The sequence below is a fragment of the Condylostylus longicornis genome, unplaced genomic scaffold (genome assembly GCF_029603195.1).
Source record: "Condylostylus longicornis isolate FDR11 unplaced genomic scaffold, ASM2960319v2 ptg000038l, whole genome shotgun sequence".
NCBI classification, from domain to species: Eukaryota; Metazoa; Arthropoda; class Insecta; order Diptera; family Dolichopodidae; genus Condylostylus; species Condylostylus longicornis.
In genome coordinates, this window is record NW_026578007.1 from 187,458 (window position 1) to 207,262 (window position 19,805).

The 19,805-nt window shown below is 32.5% G+C and overlaps 1 protein-coding gene across 1 annotated transcript; it reads right to left on the minus strand.

Annotated features, from left to right (window-relative positions):
* Window positions 1–337: 337 nt before the first annotated feature.
* LOC129609205 (uncharacterized) lies at window positions 338–1,318 on the minus strand. Its single transcript, XM_055521130.1, has 2 exons — window positions 1,246–1,318; window positions 338–1,168 (listed from the first exon to the last, which is right to left on the minus strand). Exons 1-2 carry the CDS (start codon window positions 1,282–1,284, stop codon window positions 347–349), a joined length of 861 nt encoding a protein of 286 aa, XP_055377105.1. The 5' UTR covers window positions 1,285–1,318; the 3' UTR covers window positions 338–346.
* Window positions 1,319–19,805: the final 18,487 nt, after the last annotated feature.

A 19,805-nucleotide genomic window follows, 5' to 3' on the forward strand; every position in this document is an offset into this window, starting at 1 on the left:
GGAACCAATTTTTCAGAATTTCTATATCACAATTAGAGTGAGCAACTCCATAAGAAGGCTACCTTACAGGAATTGGGGTGACCAATTATAGGCACCACCAGTCATTCACCAGATTGTAAAGTTTATCTGGCTCTTATTGCATTACTTTGGATTAGATTTATGTTTAAAATTGCTTATGTGAATTTGCAATTTGTAGTAACAATGCAATAATAAAAAATAAATGCTTTATAGTAGTTTATGAAGATTATAATGTGTAGCAGTAAATTAGCAGATCGAAAAATAATATTTCTAAAAAAAAATCAAATAAAACTTTGTAAAATTAATTAAAATTTTGAAATTCCATACTTCAACATTCGGAGCCTGGAACACAAGCACTTAAAGTTTTATTAAAATGACTATTATTTGGGCATAATTTTAAAATTTTTCGTAATTGAAATGTACAATAAATATAACCCCTACAATTATTGGGATCCTCAAAAATACCTCCTTTTAAGCACTCAGTAGGTGATGGAGTAGGTGTTGCAGTACTTTCGTTATTTTGATTTGTAGTAGTTGCAATAATTTCATCTTCACTGGCACATTTTTGCAATTGATTATCAAAAATTTTATCGGGTTCGCAAGAGTAAAGCTCTGGATACAAAAATTTTTCGTTCGAAACTCCGAATCTCCCTTCTTTACAAACGTAGAATATGTTGTTGTTTGTTGGCCATGCTGCTATATCATACACTGCGTTACATTTGTATTGCCTTTTACATAATTCATTGTTGTCGTACCTTTCGTTGCACAAATTTGACATTGGATTAAAAGCATATCCATCGGGACACTTTATATAATCTTTAGACAAACTTGAAGACTTTGAGTCTTTTGAGCATATAAAATATGTTTTACAATCATACGGGTTTGGAAATATTCCTTCATTTTTGCAATTAAACACTAAATCTACTTCAGTTACATCATTACTACTGCAATTTTTTGTTGAAGAACAGTTTTTGTATAATTCATTGCAATATAAATTTTTATTTTCATCACACTGACCTATCTCTTCTGTTATCCAATCTGCTCCGATAGGTTTTATGCAATATACCATCTTTGAGCATCCATCGCAATGAAAGCCCCATCCTTTAATTTCACACACATCGCAAAGATTTGTTTTAATTACAGCAGCAAACTACGTAAGAATGATATTTAAATAACAACTCGCTAATATTCTAAAATATATGTACTTCAAAACTAAGACAGACTTACAACAATTAATATGCAATTAAGCAGTTTTCTAGTTTCCATTTGTAATTTTAAATATTTTACTTAGTATAAGAACTTTAAAATACTGTTAAAAATTTATGTTGGAGTTCAATTTTTATAAACAAATCCTTCCTACAAAGATAAACGGGATTTTAATTATAAAATATGTAATCAAATATCACTTTTTACGAACATCTTATCTCTTTATTCGCGATAAAAGAATTTTGTTTTGTAATATTTTTTAATATATTTATTTAATTAATTTCTTATTAACTTATGATCGATATCTTGAAATGTACATATTTCAAATTAATTCCGGTTATGAATCACTATATCAAAATTATACGTCAATATAAAAAACACAAACACAAGTATTCTTTAATTGTTAAAATTATCAAAGGTCTCTAATAGGAAGATCTTTCAGATTAATTAACGGCATAAAATATGAACTAATTTTATCTTATTATATAAACGATAAAAGTTATAGTTTGGTAATATTTTAAAAATGCCATTTTTTGGCTATTCATTGTACCGAAACAACAAACATTTTTCAAATCCCGCCAGCGCAGAAAGATAACGTCATATGTTTCTATGTTTCCCCCTATGTTTCATGGCAAAGTTCCTTATCTCCTCACTTACTTGGGGACACCAAGATCTCTATTTGCACATACAAGGGCGCACCCACTATATTACGAAGGACCTTGTTCTGGAAAGTTTGTATTTGTTTGATTAGTATTTGCTTGGCACAACCCCATAGCGGCAAGCCATATACCCATATAGGCTTTATCATTTGGTTATATATCAACCCCTTATTGTATGTTGACAATCCAGACCCCGACCTAGAAGCCAATATTTTTCTCTGTAATTGTTTTCTAATTCTATTCTTTTCTTCTGTACATGTTCTTTCCATCTGAAGTTGATATAGAAAGTCATACCTAGGTATTTTGCTGTGTTTTGGATTGATATTTTAGCACCATTCCAACTCAATTGTGGTGGGTTCACTAAATTTTTGTTTGCGAAATTCCTATGTACAGATTTACCTTCATTTAGCCTTATTATGCATGAATTTGTCCATTTACTTATGTTGTTATTTGCTATCTGTAATTTTTTTCTCGATTCTTCAACACTTGATCCCACTGCCAATATTGCTGTGTGGACTACAAATATAGCCAAAGTTACATCCTCTAAATATGGCAAATCGCTTGTATAAAGCGCGTATAATATAGGACCCAGAATACTGCCTTGAGAGCACACCACCCCTAATATTCCTAAGCGTAAAGTGCTCGTCGTCCTGTTTAATTCGAAAAAGCCTGTCAGATAAACATGATTCAAGTAGCTCCACGAATTGCAAAGGTATCAATTTCTTAAGTTTAAATAATAAACCGTCATGGCAAATTTTGTTGGAGTCTAGGTCACATCCAGAAATATTGTCGAACATATTTGACTTTCCTCTAACGATGGCAGTTTTGTTTTAATATCAGAAGTAATGGAATTAAAATCTGAGGCCTTATTTGATTCAGGAAACTTTATCAGTTGGCAAATTTCCTTTTCATTATATAAAGCCGTAGTGCTTTCATCCATAAAATTTTCTACAAAAGAAAATAATATTTGAATTCAGTTCATTTGGTTGAAAAATTACTTCCAAGTGCTCAGCATAGTTCAGTTTTATCCACATTGCTTTTCGCCCATGATCCATTTGTTTTTTCCAGTGGGGGGATTTACTTTATCGACTTCTTAGTACTCTTTGTTGCTTTCCACAACGAATAGTTCATTTCTTTAGTTGCCGACAAGCCTCTTATGAATTACTTACGTGATGATGTTTGAAGACGACCTGACAGAGCATGTCATCCGCCACTGGTTTGGACATCTGCCTCACCACCAATGGCTACATACCATAACCAGAAAAAAAATTATGCACACGTTGATGTAAATAAATAAAAGAACTAGTGCGATTGCAAAAAAAACTGAAAATTGAATTTAGCTGCAACACCATGTAGTGAACCAGAACATGAAACATTGAAATAGGGTGCACCACACAGTACATCACTATGCTGACAAGGTGACGAGTCATTACTGTCCCAAGCCCTACCCTTCCATGAGTTTCAGTTGGTATTGAGGCTCCCAAAATGTACTCGAAAACCCCTAAATTTCAAACACCCAGAAGGGTAATGGAGCCTACAACTCCGTCACCATTCTATTTTAACACAAATACGAAAGAAAAAAAGCAAGTTTATAAAAATAAAATACTAATAAAAATTCAAGTTTCCATTTCATTTTTTTCTTTTCGTTTTTATAATTATTTCTGTCTTAATTAATTTCTGTCTTAAAGTTATTAATAATTATTTCTATAAGTAATATAGTTTTCTTAACCTTTCTTTTTTTTTTGTTCTTTGTTTTTTTTTCAATACGAATAAAAATATATGTAATCATATATAAACAAAAACTTATTACATTAATTTTTTTTTCAATATGTATTTATCATTTAGCATTACAACTTTTTTTTTCTATAAATCCATATTTTATTATTTTATTCTGCTTTCTTTACGATACCAAAAAATTACAAAACAAAAAAAATAATAAAAAAAATGTTTAAGAACAGGGCCCAGTACTTACGGCTGCGGTGTGTTCCTCATTGCAGGGTTCCATCGATTTTAGACTTCTTATTGTTTAAGTTTTGTTTTATTCTTCTTTTTTTTTACTTTCTTCAATTCGACTTTGAAAAATTTTCTTATTACTATTAGATATTAGGTTCGTTTTTAGCACTTTTCTAAAAATTTTTTGAAAAAAAGTGCTTATTAGTTTCACTCTGTCCGTCCGTCTGTGCGTGTGTCTATCTGCAAAACTTCTACACTCTTGAAGATAGAAAGCTGAAATTTAATACGTACATAGATCTTTACAAGAAACCTATTTTCGTAGAACAAAATTTATACCTATCTCCCCCCCTCTAGAAGTTATACCCTCCAAAATCCTAAAAATGCCATTTTTTAACTATTTAGTGCAGTGAAACCATAAGCATTTCTGAAATTTTGTAAACGCAGAAAGACAGTGGCTTGCTTCCCCTAGCGCGTTATACTGACCATTCAAATTTTCCGTTATCTAAAGTCCGTTTAGACACTTTTAGACACTAATAAATGCTTCATTTGTTAGAAGAAAATTTTTTTTCCCATCTGCACCCCCTCTCGAGTTATCGCCTGTTCAAATTTGTAAAATTTGAATTTTTGACACCTTATATTTCCGAAAGCGCAAGCTTTTTCAAATTTCTACAAACGGAAAAAGCTAACGGTAAACTCCATGACATTAAGAAATATAATTATTTTTCTAAACTCATACAATTTAAGCCTTAAAATCGAGCATTATGTGAATCCCTCTTTAAATTTATTTTTGCTTTATTTCAAAGACTGCATAAATCGTTCATCCTAAATACATGCAATCTTAGAAATAGTTTCGTTCATGAATGAAAATAATTTAGTAGTGGATAAATAATAGTGTAGTGGATATACATAGACTGTTTTTAAAAGCAGTATTTTCACTTGTTGAAGGGAAAAGTGCTACAATACAAACCATTGGTTTGACCCAACTTTATTTTTATAATAATTAGTTTGTTTTTATTCTTTCGCTTTCTTTTTTGTTTAATAAGTTTTATATATATTACTTTTAAATTTTATTTTTATATATGTATTATTTTATAAATTATTTTATTGTTCTCAAATATATTTTATTATTTTATTTTATATTTCATTTTATATTTTATATATCAATTCTTTTTTTTTCAAAGTTTCATTATTTTCTTAAAAAAAAAGAAAGAGGCAACTAGAAAAAATTTGAATTCAGTGTTTTTTCAAGATGTTCCTTTAGTATTTCAAATTCATTGCAGAAAATATAGCAAAAAACTCTTTTCTATATCGAAATTTCTAAAATCTAATAAGTTTAAAATTCCTTATTGTAAGACCTAATAAAGTGCAAAAAATCAAAAAAATTGTTTCTATTTTCGATTTTTGTTGATGAATTGCTGGAATTATCAGCTGTTATTAATTTACATACTCATTGCATAGATCAAGCATTAAGTACATCAGCAAAAGGCACAAATAAAAATATCATTTAATCGCAACTAAGAAACTATCAGTTACCAAACAACAGCGTCATCATTTTTAGGAAAGGGAGAAAAAAGGAGAGGAATATGTAGGTTAATAGAGGAGGAAAAGAAATAAGTAACATAAAATGACGAACACAAATAAAAGTAGTAAAAACAAAAAAAAACATAGACTAACGAAAAAGTAAGAACAATACATAGAAAAGCGATAAGAAAAAAAAAATTAGAAAGAAGACGAAAAATAAAATCTATCTAAAAATTAGAATTATAATAACACAATGTACTAGTGACCGGCTCATTTCTACCATAATCAGTAGAATGATAGCAAACATGCCTCCCGAAACAAGCTGATAGACAAGCGCTATATCAGTGACAACCCTATGAACCTCAAGAACTCCTCAAGAACTGTAAATCAATCAACATCAAACTAACTTCACAACACGGCATCTAAATGGTATGCCGCCCGTACGGCAGCGAGCCCCCAATAAGTTTTCTGCGCTAGCCCACACCTCCGAATCCTGATTACTAAAACCCGCTAACTTAACACGAGAACCCTCGGACCATTTCCGCTTCAGCAGTAACCGAGACTAAGCAGCCGACGCACACCAGGCACCCCACAACTACACTTAAGAGAAGCTGATGAATGCAAAGACATCAAATTAACACCAGGCGGAAATGATGAAGTACGTACTCAAGTGCCCTAGACGCAGGAACAGACATGACAGGCCTCAAACCATTACCCAGCGAAGTGAAACCAGCCAAATCACAATTACCATCAAGCTTGGGAGAACATACCGTGTGGTCAACTGAGGAAAACTTCCTAATCCTATAAAACTCCGCCAAAAGCACCGAAACGGTCAAGTTGGTGCCATATCCTTAGGATGCACTTATGATTTCTGTCTTCACTGCAATCAAGTACCATACAATACGATTTACATCTTTTCATGCCCAAGACCTCCGACGGACCTTACACCCACAGAATTGTGGCATTGTCCAGTATAGCTCTATCTTTTTTCCTCTTCTCCTATTTTCTTGCTTACTTCCTTTTTATTTATTGCAATAATGTTAAGTGTATATCTACTTTATGTTTTTAAATTGGTCGCAAACATGATGCAACAAGTTTTAATGAATAAAGCTGCTATTTTACCGTATTATATTTCTCAAATTTTCAGTACTGTAGGATGAGCAGTTTTTAAGATATATGTAACTAAATAATTTTAAAATTTGGGTTTCAGCTACCAGTAATTTCTCATAAAACCTCCGAATTTTCACTTCAAGATATGAATCAAAACAGAGAACTATTTCAATAGATCGATTTTATTACAAGATAAATATGAATGCAAAAACTTACCAAAATATGTCTATAATAAGTTTGTAGTTAAAAAAAAACATAAATATATTTTTCATTTTCAAGAAGTGGCATTATTTTTTGCGTCCCTAGTCTTTGGTATTTAGTTCTCAAACTTTTATTGTTATATTTAAGTTTGTTCAGTCAAAATATAGAAAGGTTTTTTTGAATCATTTCTGTTTAAGTCTAATTCACAAACTACCTATCTTTATTTTCGTTTTTATACAAAACAAAGTATATCTATTTTATTAAGAGATTCGACTCTACGTTTATATCGCGTTAATGCAATTACTCACCAATAATTGTATATCAAAAATTCTCTTAGCTAAAAGAGTTAAGCAGTCTAACTTCTTATTTTCATTTTTGGGGGGCAAATCTTGGTAATAGGTCTAGGGCTGGAAGCATTCTCAACGTGCTTTCGGATAAATGCTTAAAAATTCCTACTTTTTGGAGCAGCTCTGGCAATAAGTCCAAATCTCACCTCCTAGAAGGTAGGGAACGTGGTTTCCTGATAAGGCACTTTTGTGTAGCTAACGAAATTGGGTGATCAGCTTTCCAGTTGAGATTGGCGGGCATTGTTCGGCATCATCCGAAAGATCCAAGCGCGTTTGTACCTACAGTGAGCAGCAACTTGGTCGGCGTTAGTACTCCATAGGGCGGCCGAATACTAGAAGGAAAAGAACAACTTCACAACAAAAGGCATTAGTACCCCAGGCAGTAGTCCAGATTTTCTGGAGAATCCATCCTCTTTGGAAGCCGATCTCGTGAATTCTGGCGGGGATCAATTATTGCATTTATCCATATCATCGAGGGAGAGAGCATCGGCATCAACGAAGGACAGCAGTCCTCATCAAAAAACACCAGGGAACAACATTTTACAGATAGTGGGACATCGGAGATCTACAAGAAGGGACAACAGAACAAAACGATCAGGGATGAAGAATCAACAGTAGATTCGTTTAATAAAAGCATAGTGGTAGTCAGGTCGCCTAAGCCTACTCCTGGTGCCATAAAAGTACAAAAGCCGGAAACACCAATTTTCACATCAATTTTTATTTGGGAATAGGCAGAGAAATAATTCAAAAAGAACAGTCTGAAAAAATCAAAGACTTAGAAATGCTTTGCCAAGAGCTCGAAGGAGAAATAAGTAAACTTAGATCTGTAAATAATGATCTTAGAGACCACATAAGCAGCCACTCAAAAGAAACAGAAAATATGCCAAAAGAATACTTCACAGATGAGGAAGAATTAGCCAAAGAAATCGAATAGAAAATTCGAAAGAATCCGAGAAAGAAAATGAAAGCAGGAAGCTCTCTAGAGATAAGTAGCAACAATCAACAAAATTCCACAGAAAATACAACTGTAAAACTAAATGTGACATCATATCCTGAGCCTGATACGGTAGTAAATCCACCCGTAACATAAACGATTACAACACAGTAAAAAGTGTTCTAAAGGAAAAAAATATACGTTACGAGGTGAAAGTTTTAAAGAGCAAACAGTTAAAGATAAATGTGGGAAAAGAAATAGATTACAGAAACTCCACTAAAACAATAAATTAAAAGAAATTCGAATGTCATGCCTACGAAAATAAACTTACAAGGCTAATTAAAATAGTTGCAAGAGGTCTTCACCCATCGTGCCTGCCAGAAGATATTGTGGAAGAACTAAAATAATTAAATTTCAAAATACACCCAGCATCTAGATTTGTAGATTGTAGATTTATAGATTGTAGATTTGTAGATTGTAGATTAGGAAATACCCTGACAGCTTCCTGCACAAAGCCAAAATCATCCGCATCAAAATGTGCGAATTGCAAAGAATATCATCCAGGCAATTACAGAGGATGTGTAGTAGCCAAGGATCTACAAAGAAGAAGAAACATGAGAAAAAATGAGAAAAGATATAAAACAGAAAAGTCAGCCGAAAGCATTCACATCAGCGAAAGTAATAAATGGTGTGATATACTCCGACATCACTACACAAAAGGTGAGCCAGTCCCCAAAGCAACTTGCAGGGTGAGCAAGCAAACCAAAGATAGAAAGACACCAAAAAACACATCCAGTCAAACGGGAATTTATATGTTTAACAGTTATAACAAATGACAACATTATTTGCCGGACAATAGATAAAATACTGAATGTTTTAGGTCAAATTAGTCTAAGACACTAGACAGCCTTGAAAAAAGTGATAGCGAGAAGTACCAACTTACACCGCGTAGTGGAATCAACAATGTCCGACAATATTAGCATCCTAACTTGCAACGCGAACGGCGTTCTCAATAAAAAATTAGAATTAGAAACTATATTGAAGTTAAAAAATATAGATATATGTCTTGTGGCAGAATGCCACAATTGCAAAGAAATGAAAATTAATGGTTACAAAATCTGTTCGGCAATCCATCGCAATGCCCTAGTGCAGTTATCGTGAAGGAAGAAATTCAGCACTTCGAAATTTGCAAGGTTGAAAATAAGGAAATGCAACTGATTGTAGTTAAGGTAATTGCTCCAGGAAGGAGCAAATTATTTCCCAACTTAATATTCCATAAAGAAACAAATATTCAAGGAACTGATTCAACTGTTAGGGGACAGATTTATTCTTGGAGGCGATTTCAATGCAAAGCCCAGGGACTTGGGTTCCAGGATGACATTGACAAAAGACAAAAATCTTAGACAAGCCATAAGAGAAAATGGATATGTTTTTTCACTCCACAGGTAAGCTAACCTACTGGCACACAGATCTTAACAAAACACGTGATCTTTTAGATTTCTTTATAACAAAAAGAGTGGCAGAAAATTTCGCCATTGTCGAGGACAGCTATGGTTTTAAATACGATCATTCTGCGGTAATCTTAAGGTGTTGAAGAGCTAGAAGGTGTTGAAAAAAGAAAAGATATCTTCTCACTCTAACGCAACTAGGGATTGGACAAGTTTTACGTTAAACTTAGAAACAAGAATAGATCCAAATGCTGTACTGGATACAGAAGACGATTTGGAAGCAGCCGGAGAAAAATTTATAAAAGCTATACAAAAAGCAGCATGGGAAAGCACAAAATGCAGCACAGAACGAAAATCTGGTTTCAATTATCCCATATATATAATAGATATTATTTCCATATATATAATATATTAAATAATAGATCACAAAACTTAAAAAGATTAATCAAAGATTTGAAAGAAGAGTCTGTCCAGAAATATTTACGAAGTTTTTTATTTATTATTATTATTTTTTGTTTTATTATTTATTATTATTATTTTTAATTTTATTATTTATTATTATTCCTTTATTTTTCATAAATATTTACAATATTATATATCCTAATCCATAAAAAATTCAAAAATAACATGAAATATTAGATCTATGAAAAGTAGTTAATAGTAAACTGTAATTTCAAAATTAGATGAGAATGCTATAAAGCAATATTACTTAAAAGTAAAAGTTCATAATTATTACTAAACCAAATATAAAAGCAATTCACTAAATACATATGTAATTCATAAAGCTCATTAAGTTTGGGGTAAACAAAATCAAAATAATTTTAAAAAGCAAAAAGTTCTTATATTAAACTTTAAAACATAAATTCAAAAGAGCAAAAAACTATATCACTGATAATTTTTTGATATAGTGGCGCCACAAAGAGTGGCGCCACTATATCAAAAAATTTTCTATAAAAAGTAGTTCTGAAATATGGAACAATAACCCGAAAAAAATTATTAACACGCATGTTACGAATTTCAAGGAATCTACTATGTAAATATCTACCCCTTTTAAAAAATATCTTTAAAACTTTATAATAGTAAAGATGCTTCAATGGTAAAATTTTTAATCTTCTAAATAAATCCAGACTATCATACCTAACATTTTTTCTACAAATAATTCTTATTACATGCTTTTGAGCAATCAACAACGGCTGTAACTTGTTCCTATAAGCACCAGCCCAAGTAGTTAAACCATATTGTAATTTAGAGTGGAATAACCCATAATAAACCATCGATAAAACCTTTTCTGAACAATATCTACTCAACTGATATACATTGCGTACAACTGCTAAAAAATAAGAATTCAAAGAAGAAGTATGATTAAGCCATTTCAAATTATTATCAATCAACACACCTAAATACTTAAACTCAGAAACTTCTTCAATCAAAAAACAACCATTTGAACATATGTTATTTTCTGTATACAACTGCTGATAAAAAGACAAAGAGCAACTAAACGAAGAGTGAAGCATTTTTTTTCAGTCCCCATAATGAAAGAAGAAAGGAGAATCTACCGGTGGTTGACAAGTTATATTCAAAAACATAACTTTTCTTTCATTACTAATTACAAGCCTATGCCTACAGAACCCACCCCTAAGAATATCAAGGTCATGATGAATATCACAAACAATATCAAGTACACTAGTAGTTCCATACGCACAAGCAAGGTCATCAGCAAAGGCTGTTACTTTACCTTTAAAATTTTGAGAGAATAAACTATTAATGTAAATCAAAAATAGGATAGGACCTAAAACAGATCCCTGCGGAACACCAGTGTTTATAATTCTATAATTACTAAATGTACCTCAATTTTGACTTTCTGCGGTCTATGTCTAAGATAAGAAGAAAACCAATCGTGCACAAAACCCCGAAAACCAATTTTCAACATTTTGTCCAATAGGATTCCATGATCGACCATATCGAAAGCCTTGATAATGTCCACAAATAAACCAGCCGCAAAATTCTTCCTATCGTAAATTTTTATATATACTACCAGTAAACTCTAAAAGCGCATCCTTAGTCGAAGCTATATTTTTCAAAAGTATATTGGAAATGTCATCATCAGTGCTAGAATGGGAATTTTTCAAAGAATTAATTATTTTAAGTAATTCCATTCCCGAAATTGAGTGAAACACAAAACTGTTAAGCTGAAAATCTTCACTTGCTAATAATTCACAACAATCACTAAAAGAACCACTAGGAAATAAATTATCGGTTACACAAGAAAAAAAATCATTAAATGAGTTTGCAATAGTACAAGGACCATTTACAGTACAATTATTAATATTTAGCTCAAAACATTCACTATTATTCGTAGACCTGTTTAAAATGTTATTAACAACACGCCATTCACCTTTAATAACACCACTATATTTACTAAATTCATTACAAAAATATCTCTCTAGACAAAGAGGAATTTCAGATCTAAGTTCTTTACATAATCTACGATAATAATTACAGAGTCTGATATTATTTGGGTGTTTTAAGCATCTATTACGTAATTTATTCTTTTTTCCAATCTTCCGCATCAAGTCATCGCTTATCCAAGCTTTAAGTTTTTTTACATTTCTATTAATCCTGACCGACGATGACATACAGCTATTAATATGCATTTTTAGTATCACAATAAATCTATCAAAAGCTGTAGATGAATCACCACAGTTATAAACATTTTCCCAACATTCATACCTAAGCAGATAATTTAGTTTTAAAAAATCAATTTTTTTGAAAGAATGCGAAGAAATTGTGGAAACATTGACAGCTTTAGTTACATCACACAACATCAAGGCGGTCATACAATGGTCAGAAATTTGAAAATCAAAAACACCACTTTCACAATTTACAAAATTATTACACAAAAACCTAACAGCAATATGATCAAGGCATGTGCCTGAATCAGGTCGTGTAATTTGCTCAATAACACAATTTAAACCATACGAGGCCAAGAGAAACTTATAATTATCTACATCACAGTTGGAATTATCAATAAGATCTATATTTATGTCACCTAACAACATTAAATTACCTGATTTTATATCACATAATAAATTACTTAAATCATCAAGAAAAACACCTGTACTCAAATTGTTTACATGTACAGTCGAACTCGCTTAATTGCAACACGCATATAAGCAAAACTCCTTTATGCGCACAGCATATTTTGCCCACATGCAATTTCTATAATTCTTCATACTATTTATAACGCTTAACTGCAACTCGCTTAATAACACAAAACTCTTATAAGCATACAATTTTTTGACAGTTTTGTAATTTTTTCATACAAAAGTTTTCGCTTATAAGCACAAAATTTTTTTTTACAATTAAATAATAAAAAAATGTTGGTGTGAGCCATCTGGTGTAAGACATAGAAAATAAAGTTTAGTATTCAATATATCCCTAATACACTGTCATCCCTAGTACAAACTTGACATAAAAATTTAACTTTGAAATTTATTGAAGTGTCAAAAAGGCGGGTGAATACGAACGTAATATTTAAAATTTATACGGATTGAATTACATTTATGCAATGTAAATAAATTTTATAAAACCCTATGTAAGTAAACTATTCTAAACAGATTTATTATTTCTAATATATCTATATGTATTAGCATGGCGTCGTATCAACTTAAAAAAAGAACCAGCTTGAACGTAAAAGAAAAACTTAAAATTGTAGAAGAAATAAAAGAAAATAATTGTGATATGTACATACTATACATGCACATGTGTACATGTATGTCTAAAGTAGTTCCAATGCAATTCTGTACGTACAATTCTGTTAGTCATTTTTACTTTTTTTTTATAACACGTACAAAACGTAAACAGATCTATATGTTAACTATGCAATTCCTTAAAATGCTTTTTTTTACAAACAAATTTAATTTTTATTTTGTTTTATATTCAAACTAATGAATTGTTAACCATTATAATTTTATTTTTTAATAAAACTTACAAATAGATTTACATAATACATACGTGTATTAATATGAATAAACAATTTTTATGTGGGACTAACAATTTTCGAAAAAAGGTTTAACGCATAATTGCAATTTTTTTGCATATAGCCGTCAAACGCATATATGCAATTTTTTTTGCAATTAAGCGTTAAGTGGATAATTGCACAATATGGATATATGCACAAAAAAGTTTGCCAAAATGGGTGTGCATATAAGCGAGTTCGACTGTAGTCTGTATATACCCAAAAAGACATACTTAATATTATTAATAAGACAACTAAACTTTATTATATCAGCACTCATCATATTTAAGTAAATAACATCTTCACACATAATATTATCTTTAATAAAAACTCCAATACCTCCACAAGCATAAGAATCGTTACAGGTAGCCAAAAAAACATAACCAGGTATTCTAAAATCATTCTTCTCGTAGCTATATATCCATATCTCAGAAACAAAAATTAAATCACGTTTTTTGTTAAAAGACTCTAAATGGGCAACTAAAATATCAAAATTCGCACGTAAACTTCGAACATTCTGGTGTATAATTAAAAACTGACTAGAAAAGTCTTTATCTACTTGAAATATGCCTTCACAATTGTTACCAACATTTAAGGTGAAATTATTAGATACAAACTCTTGAGTATCAATATTCAGATCTAAATTAGAACACATATTATGTATATTTAAATACTAACAGAAAAAATAATAATAATTAAGAATTCAATTTTAATTTATTTAAATCCTCAAAAGTCTGTATTCTATAAACTGTATCACCATCTCTTTTGCGGCAGAAAACAATGCATTTGTATAAGACGTAAAACTATATGAATATTAATATTTTTAATATTAATATTTTTAATATCAGTACATCCAAATAAACCGGAATTCAACTGCTTTCTTCTAGACGACTTTTTCTTCATAACACTTAATTTATTTTGCAGAGAAACAAATTTTACACAAAGAATAGTTTTATGTTGATCATTCGAATTACCTTCAAGTTTATTATTTTTTGGTTTGCTGCTAACTTTTTTTATGAAACATGTTTCAATCATATTGGAACTTATATTTTCTTCTACACCATCATTGAAAATTTTTAGAGTATTTTCGAGCATATTGTTTTTATTTAAATTAGAGATACCTTCAATTTCAACAAACTTTTCCTTTTGTAGTTGCTCCAAATAATTTAATTTCTTTTCCAAAACGAAAACTTTATTCTCCAATTGTTCTTTTTCATTCTGAAGTTTATTAATTAGAAAAAAAACATTTGCATTCATTTTTTGCATTTCGTCATACAACAATTGTAGCGTAATTGGCGAATTCTCGCATACTACATCATTCAAATTATTAATAGTACCGTTGGTACTCTCAGTAGTATTTATGAGAAAGCTAATAGTGCCATAAAAAAAAAAAAAGTGTTGCTCTGTAGTTGCTGAAGTCTAGTGCTCTTCGCAGCAATACCTACAATTGTAGCAGTAGGACTAGCTGAACCGGTCATTTGTTGAGATTTGCAACGTTCTCTACTACACTTCTCCCAACGAAATTGCTTACCAGTTTTTTGCAAAAACTTAATGTCGCTCTCCACAAGATTTACACAAGCTGCATGAAAAATGTTACTGCAATTGTTACAAGTAATTTTTAAGTCGTATCGATCCATCTTTTTGTCGCAATGACAAGGCATTTTTAAATGAATTCAACAAATAAATTTAGCAGCAAAATGAAAATATCCAATGATTACTAAAAATATGTACATAAATGCATGTACCCAATTTACAATTAATAAATTGCAATATGTACAAGATTTAGAATTAGTAATTTGCAATGCACCAAAACAAGCTCCAAAGAAATTCAAATGCTGTCAAAAAAAAAAAAAAATTCCAAAACAAGACAAAAGTTCTAATACGTGTTTACCCTCACACGATTGATTGAAAACTGAACTACGAAAGAAACAAAATACTCGCTGTGGAAAGCAACAAGCAAATTGAAAAGACCAATACAACACTCAGCGCCAATGAGGAAACGGGATGGAACAAAGGAAAAGACGGAAACATTTGCTCATCATCTGTATTATACGTTGTAAATCGAACCGAACAGCATCGAATCTGATATCAGCTCGAGCTTAATATCAACTCATATTCCAGACAGGCATAAAATAACATTCTTCAACAAAAAAAAATATTAAAGGAAATAAAAGCTCTACGGGCGAAAGCCCGGGATTTGTTTTAATCACCGCCAAAATATTAAAGCAATTACCTAAAAAGGCAATATCATTCCTAACTAAAATATTGAATGCTGAGGCATTTTCCAGCAACTTGGAAAGTAGCTGAGATAATTACGATACCAAAGTGAGGAAAGCAGCTAACCGAAACGACATCACGAAGACCAATTTCGTTACTTACAGTTATTTCGAAGTTGTTTGAAAAACTATTCCTAAGAAGACTGCAACTGGTGATTGAAAATGGCAGTATAATTCCAGCGCATCATTTCGGGTTCAGAAAGCAACACTCAGCGATGGAACAAGTTCATCGAATAATGGATATTATTGAAAAAGCTCTTGAAAAAACTGTTTCTTGATATGCTGCAAGCATTCGATAAAGTATGGCATGAAGGTCTTATTTACAAGTTGCATAGGATTTTACCAAAAACTTCTTTGAAATAACAGAATCCTACTTGGCAGAAAGAGTCTTTTACATTAAGCAAAGAAAAGATAGATCTAAGTTGAAAAACATACAAGCAGGTGTCCATCAAGGCAGTATCTTGGGACCAGTTCTGTATCAGCTATTTACCAGTAATTACCGGAGATGGTTGATATAACGATGGCAACTTTTGCGGACGATACAGCAATTCTAGCAGTCTCAAAAAACGTAAACGAAACTGCGAATAAACTAAAGGGCCAAGAATAAGATTTTCCAGTGATGTAAAAGTCCAAGTTCAACAAATTTACTACTAAAAAAATAGAAAGACCTCTCCGGGTTTCAATAAATAACGTTACTATTCGACATCAAAATTCAGCCAAATACCTAGGAATGACACTAGATGCGAAATTAAGATGGAAGGAGCATGTCAAAAACAAAGGGCTGAACTGGAACTGAAGTATACGGGGCTAATTCGGCTAATTGTCCGTAAATATTCGCTCTTCACGCACAACAAAATTTTGATCTACAATCAAATATTTAAGCCCGTCTGAGCTTACGGTATTCAGATACGGGGTTGTGCAAAGCTACTTCATATTCAAACTATTCAAACGTTTCAAAATATAGTATTACACAATATTGTCGGCGCCCCCTGGTACGTTCCAAAAAGGGCTGAAAGCCATAATATTTGTCTTCCCCAACACGCCAACGAAGAGATGGCACGTTTAGCTGACGATCAAAATCTTTTTGGACAACTTAAACGAACTGTGAACCCTTTGAACCGTGTTAAAATAACATCTATTACCTATCAAATATTCCCATTGGAATTATGTTAGATCAAAGATTTTTTTAAAATTTGGCCAAATTTATATTAACACATTATTGAGCAGGAACGTCATATGACGTCTTTCGATAACGAAGCCTATCATACTCTTAAAAAATATTAAAACATGTAATTTAATACAATGTGTGCAAAGTTCCTTATAAATATATTATGCAATAAAAAAGTTTCTAATAAATATATTATGTAAAAAAAGTGTTGAGAATTTTCAATTTTTCAAAAAATCGCCGGACACACGCGTTAGTTCTTATAAAAAACACCCGGTCAACAATGTCTAATGACTAGTTTTATTTTAAACAACGATCGAAGGTTTTAGTAACCTCAAAGTGGCATAGTACTTCAACCCGCACCTCGGTAAGTACCGTCGGAATCCTCTGTCGATGATTTCCTCCAATCGAAAAAAAAATTATTTTTATACACATCGGAATTTTCAGGAGAGGAAAAGAGTACGCAATAGATATCTACCTTTTTTTTGCAACGGATTTTTAAAGGAGCACAATGGCATTTTTTTTGTACATAAAGTATAGGAAAAAGTATTAAGCATTTTAAAGAAGGTTGCAAAAATGGTATAAAATCGAAATGATTTAAAAAAATTTGAGTGTTAAAATAAAAACAAATACTGATAATTTATGTGATATAATTTTAAAAAGTAATAAAAATTAATTGTAAAAAGAGAAGTAACATTAAAGAAAAATTTAAATTTATTAATAATGGAATAAATATAAAATTATGGATTTTTTTATTTTTATTTCAATCTTGTCTTTGTAAATTTAAAACACATATTTCCTATGATACTCATACATACAAATTATCCCCGTTTCAGGTTACAACACATTTTACTATTCAAGTTAAACCACGATATTACCATCAGCACATGCCTAACAAAATTATTCAAGCTTAAACATGTTAAATTTATAATTTTAGATAAGCAAATTGTATTTCAATATATTTTTTATAATAAAATAATTTTCTCACCAAAATTGTAAATTCAATATTTTTGTATTACGAAATTGTTTTCACAAAAAAGTGTCATATTAGAAAAATATGTTCCTATAAGTTTCAATAATTATTAACAAGTAAGCAAAAATAAAATAAAAATAAGTTCATTTCAACATTAAAAATTGAGTGTTAAGATGATTATTGACAAATAAATATTTTTTTATTTTAAAACGGTTCCATCTCCGTTAACTGGCACGCGAACTAAATTAATATAATAATAATCCGGGTTATAATAATCCGGGAAAGCAATAAAATTTTTGTGATAACACAAAAATAAAAAACGGAACGAAAATTAAAGTAAAATAAGTTAAGAAATTAGAACAATTGATCATAATCTCACAACAGTGCCGAGAAAAATTAACAATAGTGATTAGGTTAGATTAGGTTAGGTTGCACGGCTCCCCGAAGGGTGCACCTAGGCAACCAAAGCCCGTTGTAGTGCCGCTGGATCTTTCGCTAGGTCCGTAACCTACCCAAGAAATCTCAATTGCTTGGAGTAAACGCCCCCACCTACTGCGTCAAGTTTGAATCCATCCGTGTAGAAATGGATAGAGCCATCCCCGACACCAGCTGCGTCCCGGCAGCTTGGCAGGATCGAGGCTTCAAAATTTTTCACGGATGAAAGCACGGCAGCAACCGAATCAATAGTCCCCACCTCGTACCCCCAGTCCACAAGAATCGAAGCGTGACCCATGGGACCACATGATATCCCAGTATATCCCATGGCCCAAGAGAATCTCATGAACCTCAGTAAGGGTGAAGCGCTGAACTGTACCAACATACATCATTGCCATCCTTCGAATCCTGCTTATTAACTTCAGGTTCAAGGAAGTACGGAGCGCCTGCCTTCATACGAGAACTCCGTACATAAGACGCAGTCTCACCACCGCGGTGTATAACCACCTCCTTCTTTACTCTCCCCATGATGTTAGACTTCCAGTTCAGCTTTGAACCCAGAACCAGTCCCAGGAATCCAGCCTTCCTGCTTATACCTTATAGCCCTCCTTCTCCAGAAGTACCAGTAACTGATTGGTTACCACGTCCCCGTGAAGAGGAGAAAGCACACCCACTTTCTGGGTACCCATTCCAACGGAGTGCTCAAAGCATTTTTCTTGTCAGGGCACTCAGAAAGCCATTAGTTGAGAGCTCCGACAGAGCCCGAGTGATCGATCGCGACTCGACATTATTAAAAGCGCCTTCAATATCCAGGAAGGCAGCCAGTGTTCCTCCCTGCAATTAGGGATCCTTTCAATGTAGTGTATCAAGGAATGTAGGGCCGTTTCCGTTGACCTACTCTTCCGATAAGCTGTGAGAGCTTTTCCAGTTTTAGGAATGAAGACGGCTCTGGCAACATTCCATGATTGTGGAATGTGGGTTAGGTTTATATAACATTCGTAGATATTTTTCAGCCGGAGCAGGATGACTTTGGCCACATTCTGCAGTTCCGCCAGCACTAAACCGTCCAGTTCCGCCGACTTGAAAGGCTGAAAGTTTCGGCTGGCTCAAAGAATTCCTCTTTCGGTGACCACTTCTCCGGAACAAGATTCGGCGGCGTAGAAAGTCGGAATTGACTCCCCCAAGGATTTCGGGAAAGGCGCATCCATAAGCAGCCCCAAGGACTCCACAGAGGAGCTGGTCCAAGAGGTGCCAGATGCCAGCAGCAGGGTCACTTGCTAAGACTCTTTTAAGACCAAAGGCCTCCGCAGCCCCGAAAACCCTTCCACAAAACTCCCTCGAGGATCTTTGCGCCCTTATCTGTTGAAGCTTGTATTTACTAAGGTCAACCTTGTATGCGTTCCAATCAGATGATGCTCTGCTGCGCTTTGCTCCGTTGAATTGACTTCTGCATATTTTCCGAAAAGCATTTAACTTATCGGACCACCATTGTGGCTTTCTTTTGCCTCTTAATCGAGTTAGCGGACACGCTGCCCCAGAGG